General features: G+C 45.0%; 1 protein-coding gene across 2 annotated transcripts; it reads left to right on the top strand.

The window, feature by feature from the left end:
- Nucleotides 1–883: 883 nt before the first annotated feature.
- Nucleotides 884–7,556, top strand: LOC124170025. 2 transcript variants are annotated; one of them, XM_046548713.1, is made up of 2 exons: nucleotides 884–1,113; nucleotides 3,184–7,556. In XM_046548713.1, exon 2 carries the CDS (start codon nucleotides 3,386–3,388, stop codon nucleotides 5,162–5,164), a length of 1,779 nt encoding a protein of 592 aa, XP_046404669.1. In that variant the 5' UTR covers nucleotides 884–1,113; nucleotides 3,184–3,385; the 3' UTR covers nucleotides 5,165–7,556. The 2 variants fall into 2 exon arrangements, with proteins under 2 accessions (XP_046404669.1, XP_046404676.1); XM_046548720.1 differs by lacking the exon at nucleotides 884–1,113 and adding an exon at nucleotides 2,191–2,582.
- Nucleotides 7,557–8,007: the final 451 nt, after the last annotated feature.

Here is an 8,007-nt window from a genome sequence, read left to right as displayed (position 1 = left end):
TTGCCCGTGTTGATTCGACCCACGCACACCACGGGGAAAAAAGCTTGGACATAATTTCGTGCGCAATGCCATCCCCGCATATTGAACCATGCCCTAAATCTTTCACGCACTGAAATGTGTAACGTTTATACCATCACGCGCCATTCGTACTCAAGAAATATTGCTAATTACGACATGATTCATCCTCAGAGTATCGACCGAAAGAAATAACAGCAGAAAAACAAAACGGCCAATGTTAACAAACAGTAAGTATACACCGAGCCTCACGTGTTCATTTACGTAAGCAGTGTAACAAAACCGGCACCATTTCGAGGCTTTAGTAGGTCACGTTCGAAGGTATTACCCCTGGGGGAGATAGAATCTCGCGCTCAGTAATCTGTGTTTTCGTCGGGCGGGTTTTTTTACGTTTCACGTCCGACGGGTTGAAACGAAGTCGGATGTTGGCGAGAATGATTCTACGAACACAAAACAGCCAAATGGACAACTCGGCGACATACGAGCAAAGAGATGTCTCGCGGATGCGTATCCCCGTTGCATCCCAGTTGGATCGATCACTTCGACGCGACCGAATGGGCTTTACAGTGAAAAATTGGCCGCGGGAATCATTTCCCGTGAGGGCTCGGATAACATTTTCAGAGAATAGACGTCGTCGATTGTTGGTGCAGACGGTAGCAACACCTGCTCGACTGCGGGTCAGGTTGTGTGAAGGGAGGGAAGCACGGACGAGCGAGGAGGAAACTCTCGCCGTAGTGTGGTCCCCTCCCTCGCTAGAACCACCGCCACTCGCCCACTCCCTCCACCCCCTCCCCTCTCTGCCCCGCCCCCTCTTCACCCTCGCTCAACCCCTCCCCTAACCTCCCCCTCCTCCGCACCGAGCACTCTCCGCGCCTCAGCGCTGTTTGTCTCGCTGTGGTGGACAGATTCGGGCAAGCGGCCGCGCTGGTGGGAAGCAGTGCGTTGTGGAAACGATACGGTGGTGTGTTGCTGGCTGTGTTGTTCCATTGCGCGATCTCGGGGGATCCTCCCTCGCCGTTGACACTTGATCATCCCTTCTGGTCCAACACTCAATTGGGATTGATAGATTCGTCACGTGACGGGAAGCACTGTCACAAGGTCAGTATCATGAGCAGCTTCTTCCGACATCATAAACCACCGTTAATTTACGGTCGCGAGGGTTAATTCGAACCCTCAGACGTAGGTGTATTTTGTGTATAATGTCATCGATCGTTTACGATGACTCCGTAAGCTTAAGCGGTAGACGTGATCGCAGTGTTATGAACTTGGGTAACCAGTGCCGAGTGAACATATAATCGTGACGACTCATTGAATAGGAATACTCACGGTTTCTCCCTCGATACGGTTGTCGTTGCTGAATATTTTTTTCAGTGTGTTCTAGGCTATGTCGAACTTATGTCATCGTCTTAAGGGTCTTGCCAGTACAAAATGTCGATAGGATTTGCAGGAAAGGCGTCCAATTTCGTCCTCTTGCTACTTCAGCGCTGGGACTTATGCTGAATTTTAAACGGCTCTCACTCCCGTTTCTCCTTATTGGTAAGCAACAATTGTGCTCATGCTGGCAACGTATCAAATTATTTTGCCGAGTAAGTAAGCCCTCATCGCTGTTATTTTTTGTCTTCCCAGCGATCTCCCCAGTGCTAGAGAACTCTGTGCAAGGTTGTTTGGATACCCGTCAGCGGTCATGTATGCGTGTTTCCCTTGTGACAGAGGTTCCTTTAGATAATATTAAAGCGGCCATAAGACTAAATACGTAGAATAGACGGAGGGTATCTTATCTACTTTAAACTTTGAAAAGTTTCCGAGTATCCCTCACCGGGTCAGCGTCCTCCATTGCAGGAGCTATTATACTCGCGCTGACCCTTGTGCAGTTTTGGTCCAAGCCCATTCATTTCTCAATTCACCGAGACAACTGACTCGTAAAATTATTCAGGAAATTCGTATTTATTTTGCACCCATGGCAGAATTAGTTGGTCAGCGTTCGGCGGACAGTCCATGTTCTTCCCGCGGCGAATTTCCCACTTATTTTCCTTTCACTTTCTACCAATCCTCTGTCGATTGAGGTGCTCCAGTTGGAGGGGGGGGGGGGGCGAGTGGTGAGGAGAGGAGGGCACACTCCCTTGGAATGTGTCGCACAATCAGAACCTACCCAAGTTATGAGACCCCGCCCTTCCTCTAGAGCGATGCGGATACGGCACTTATATTTTTTTCCAAAACACAGATTTTTTAAAAATCGAGGAACCCACTCTTACATCGAAAAAACATTTAGGATATATTTTAAATCAATGGAATGCTCTATATAACGGTATTCATCTGCGAGTCGTGCTTGAATTATTCGCTGTGGTTGCTAGGTAAGAATCGAGTATTTTTTTATTTTGTGCCGATGTGGAAAGCATGAGTGGTATCTCTCAATTTAGCCTCCACAAGCGAGTTACGAAGAAGGTGAGAGGGACAAGAGTGAGAAGCGAACGAGCGGGAACTTCCAAGGTTATGAGCGGCACTGAGACCGGAGGAGCCTGCTCCGAGGGCGTCTGTCGGTCGGTTGCACGAGAGAATATCGCTTCGAGGTGCGTATGGCATCGAGAGGTTGCGTGTGGTTAGAGGGGGGATGAGAAGGATGTCTTCTGTGACCCACTTGGCTTCACTTTCGCCTACAAAACATCAAGTGAAAAGGGTTCCCACCCCTAAGCATTGCGGTATTATTAGGGATTTTCCTAAGCCTGTTTTCTCCCGTACATAGCTCGCGGAGCTATTTCGGACATACTCGCCCGTTCACACGCACGGACTGTTGAGTCGTCATTTCACTGACGGTGGATTTTCATGGCCGGGAAATCCGGGTGCGAGGAGTGAAAGTATTGTGTAACCAATAAATTTTTTTGCCTCCTAATCGCATGTCATTTTCCTCCCGCAAACCTTGGCGAAAGTGGGTCTATTCCCTCTCTTTCTCCTCATTAGGGTCGATGCAACTGTAAATCCTCGATGCACTCGCGAGGAAAAGCAGCGCGTTGGTGAAAAAAAATGTTAGCCTGCTACAGAAAAATAATTAAGAAATATGGTGAAGCTTTCGGTCGAAACTAATGCACTGGTTCTGTTCCCTGCTAAGCAATAGATTAGAAACCGAGTCACGTTGGGAGGGTGGGTTAAACAACATTGCCTTTTTGTTCACAGGAAGGGGGAGACAACGAGAGAGAGAGAGAGGCAGACACGGGCTGCAGGCGGCGGCACCGCGTGTATTGATCTTCGCCGCATTGCTGGAGCGATGAGGAAGCAGAGCGCGGCTGCAAGGCGCCATGGTTTTTTGCGGCGCACGGGTGCAGCGCTGAGATAATCAGGAGAGGCGGCGGCTGATGCGGGGACCGCAGCGCGAGGAATGCGGTGGAAGCGAGGCTCTCGAGCTTTCCTCCGGCTGCCGTGTGCCTGGCTGCTGCTGCTCTTGCCCCTTGCAGCGGCCGCTGGGCTGGGCGAGGAGGTGGCAACCCCCGGGAGGCACCATGGCACCCTCTCTGAGGTCCCCTCGGCGGCGCCCCACACAGGAGATTCTCGGCTCTCTGACAGCGGCGAGGGAGTCGCCGTCCGCGGGGGAGCGGAGAGGAGCCTTTCCTCAAAGGATGCGTCGAGGAGGAACGGCAAGCGGTTGGACGAGGACGAGGAGTCGCGCATCCTGTGGAGGGGGTGGCTGCTCGTAGACGAGGCACCCACGAGGCGGAAGGCGCACATAACCCCCAAGTCTGTCTTCATCGCGCCCGTGATCCGAGGGGGGAGCGGTGGTATACCGGCCTGCGCCGAGGGATACCGCTCGGACGCCATGGGTCGCTGCCACAAGGTAGTTCGCGTGAACCAAGAGGCTCACTTGAACTTCCTGCTTCAGCGGTTGAATGCCCTCTACCGGGAGCCCTCACCGCCTTCGTCGTCCTCGACGGCTTCGCAAGGAGACGCCGCGGAGAAGGGCCCCCTTCTGGTGACCATTCCCCTGGCCACCAATCCGCCACAGAACGAGGAATCCGAGGAAGAGGGAGATGATGTTGATTTGGTTGTGGTGGTGGAGACTGGAATACCGAAGGACGCACCAGGGAAGGTGCCGGGCAGGTTGGGTCTGTTCGGCGGTGAGCAGGTGGCGGAAGAGAGCCAGGATGACGTAGTGATGCAGGGGGGGACGGGGTTACCCTCGGGAACGCTACTCGAAGTGGCGCAGGACAAGCTAATGCCCCCTGCTTCCGCAATAGGCGTAGGTGTTAATGATACCAGTGCGATAGGGAGTGGCGATGGTGGTGATTCGCTGGAACAATATGGCGATCAGTTACAAGCGAGTGCAGGATTGAGCTTAGAGCCGGTGATTCATGCGGATGCATCGAATACTACGGAGGAAAGTAACGTGCGCAGGGAAATAGCCGCTTCTGATACAATTAAGCGGGCACCGAATGTGAATCCCAAGATTTCGTTCAACGAGACCGCTGCTGCATTTATCGCGACCGAAAGCGGTATGAACCACACAAGTGCAGACAACAAACCTGATGTCCTTTTGGCGAACGGTCACATTTACGAAACTACCGTCATTGCCAACTATTCCACGACGGAGTTAAATGCTGGTAAAGTGACTGAATTACCTGAAGTATTGCACAAAGAAAGTGTGGAAACTGTTCCAGAAGGTAATATTTCAGAGCAACAAGATGGTGTGGAAGAAGAAACCCAAAAACGGGTGGTATTTCCCGGTAGAGTGGAGGAAAGGGTTAGGTTTCCAGAGACAGATGAACAAAGACTTTTACACCCCGGCACCACAGTTTCATCTGAAACCCCAACTACCCATCCTTCCCAACATCAAAAGCCAACCAGTCGTCCATGGGGGGCATGGAATCGGCCAATGCTACTGAAATTCTGGACCCAAATGCCCTTGGTTAGGGAACCTTCACATGGGTCAGACAGTGTTGCCAAAGGTGTGCTGCCTACCACTTCTGTTGAAGATGCATCTTCCTTCGCAAAGCAAGAGGAAAGTTGGCCATTGCCTGTTCAGAGTGAATCACCAAGTAAAGTTCATCAAGGAGAACCCTATCAAAGGCGCCCATGGATATATTATCAAGAAATGTCTCCTAGGGATCTTGCATCTGTGTCTCGAGTTTTTGATAGAGTGAGGCATTTTGAAAGTCGTGGATGAAAGTGTACAGTTTTGTTAGCCAGTGGAATGGATGAATGTTGTTCAAAGCTAATTTTTGTTATTTGTGAATGCGTGATATTAGTGAGGTATTTAAGTATGAGAGTTGCAATTGTAATAATGTAGAAGTGAAGCTGGATATACTCGATGAATGTGATATTCTTTGACATATAAACAGTATACCTTTTTGATTTGAATTACTTGAAGAAAAAGTAAGTTTCAATCGCGGAGCATGTTGGTGAAACATAGTGAGTTGCATCATGAACAGTCATTCCATCATGACCATCACCCCAAGGAGAGCTACGAGTTTATATTTTTTAATTATAATTCTGGAATACTGTATATAATCAGGTGAGTGCAGAGATATAATTAAATTGTTATGAATAGCAACAATATAGCTACAGAATTTATGTGCATAGCTTTCTAATGAATGTTGTCAAACAGCATAAAAATATTTTCACTGCTGATGTGAAAATTATTCAAGTTCCTCAATAGATATTTATTTGGGAATTGTACATTTTATATTAGCCTGTATGTGTAATTATTTTATTTTGTACAAACGTCCTTTCAGATTCATATTAAAAACTATTTTAAGAAATATATTATTAAAAATAGTGGAAATTTCTTTGTCAAGTTGAGTAATCAAAATTGGCCCTTAATAATGTTACCTCTCAACCATAAAGCCTTGCTGCTCTAGGAGTTATGTGTTTACAAATATGCAACAGAAATTCCCCTATTGGTGGTTCTGTCAGAGACTATTGGGCTGTTAACAGGTCCTCACCTTAACCTCCAACACTCCAAACCTGAACGAGTCATCTTCTCAGTTATGCCTCTGCATGAAACCTTTTCTTTAAGATTCCTTACTTTGTCTTGTCAAATTTTTCTTTCCTGTGAAAATTGTGACTTCAGCCCAGAGAATTTTTAAACCTGCCAACACACAAACAAGGAGTGTTAGAATGCAACCTCAAAATTTGAAAAAAACTTGAGGTGCCAAAATTCTAAAAATATTCAACGATTCATAATTAAAAAGAGATGAACACCAATGATTACTTTGCTGTATCATGAAGTATAATATGTTTTAGTGTCCCTATAAGAAAAGTACAGAAGTTGCATATAAACAAGACAAATCAAGTCATACACATTAAACGAAAAACCAAATTATATTTTATCCATCTCCAAAAGCTGAAATTATACCTTGAGACAGTTTCTCACAATGGGCATTACCTTAGCTTTACTATACTGCTGTTTTCCTGCTGATACTTCCAACTTTGATTCCTTTTTGACATTATTTCCATCTCCTAGCAATTAATGTTAGTGGAAGGACTGAAGAAGTCAATACTTGAATCGAATGTATTATTCCATTAATTATCTTAGTATTACAAGTCGTGAATTATCAGAAAGAAATTTGACTGTAGAGGCATTATATAAGACCGTAGCCCAGCTAAATATGATATAAAAGTTATTCACTTAATATTTGCATAACTTTATTGATCTGCTTTTGTGACCAAGAAATGGTTAAGAAAGGATTATATTTCTTACGTAATCATATTAAAATCCTAAATCCCAACTGTATGGTGTTAACCGTTTTCATAGTCGATGAATAAAAAATTCGTTAAGTTACCTCTGTTGTAGACAACCTCAACAACATATAATACAAAAATTATGAAGCACCATTTCAAGCAGTGTTATCATCAATTCATTTCACTTTTCATTAGCTAGTTTCACAGCCGCCATCATCTATGCATTATTTTGGGGAACAACCATGTCTTGGGGGTAATTTTTCAAAAATTACTTCTCAATACACTATTTTCACGCATTTTTGGAGCTTACACTTGGTCCAAATAATAATTTAAAGTTCTAGTAAATTAAAGGTTAAAGTAAATGACTTTAATACCATGGGCGTACTCAATGAGGGGCAGCTGCCCCCCCCCCCCCCCCCCATTAGAAGCAACAGTAAATAACTTCAAAACAAAAGGGTTTTTTTACACCCAAAAAAGTGATATTTTGTAGTATAAAACACGTAATAAAAATAAAAATAATTTTAAAACTAACAAAGCGCTGTTTTGATTATCTTGAAATTTTGGTTTCCTTAACCTTTTCTGTGTTACAACTTGAATGACCGTGGCTTGCCCTCCTCTATTTTTTATCCTGGGTACGCCTTTATTTCATACTGTAATGAGCAATTAATTCATACAGGGTTTTGCACAATGCCTGAAATCCATGGGGCATAGCAAAATGTCCCCCTCCAACCAATCTGAGGTATGGTAACTTTATAGATTATTGTAAATATAAAGCTGTCATAAAAAACAAACTCACCTGCATCAAATTAAAACTACTGATTGTACTAAATTGTACTTCTATTATGACTTTTGCCAAATAAAGAATCTACAATATACACCCAGAAACTTTAAATATTATTGCATTTAGGGAAATTGCATTGCCATGCACAACCAAGCTCACTGAAATGCCAAAGGCATAATTAACCATTGTGCGAAATTAAATTTTACCCTTAATTTAAAGGCAGACCATACATATGGTTAAAATAAATGTTTTTACATTCAAGGATTTATTAGAAAAAGATATCCTGTTTTAGCCAACACTATTGGTACCATTTATTCCTCAATACTATAAATCAAACTGGTTGTCATAAACAGATTGGTGATATTACTCGTGGACTTCCTACTAACTGAACCTGAGAGAGAGAGCAGTCTTCAATGGCTTGATTAGAGGTAAGTAATCACGTTCGATACACAGAGTGGAATATCCCTTCCCAGGTTAACACTATACTGGGACCCTCTGGTGGCTCATGAGTATAAGTGGTGTGATCTACCACTGGGTCAGGCATA

The sequence above is a fragment of the Ischnura elegans genome, chromosome 1 (genome assembly GCF_921293095.1).
Source record: "Ischnura elegans chromosome 1, ioIscEleg1.1, whole genome shotgun sequence".
In the NCBI taxonomy this organism is placed as follows: domain Eukaryota; kingdom Metazoa; phylum Arthropoda; class Insecta; order Odonata; family Coenagrionidae; genus Ischnura; species Ischnura elegans.
Note: the sequence above shows the minus strand (reverse complement) of the source record. Positions and strands in the feature narration are given on the sequence as shown.

Coding starts and splice junctions, on each gene's coding strand:
- LOC124170025 (XM_046548713.1), top strand. CDS start 3,386: ATGCGGTGGAAGCGAGGCTCTCGAGCTTTCCTCCGGCTGCCGTGTGCC.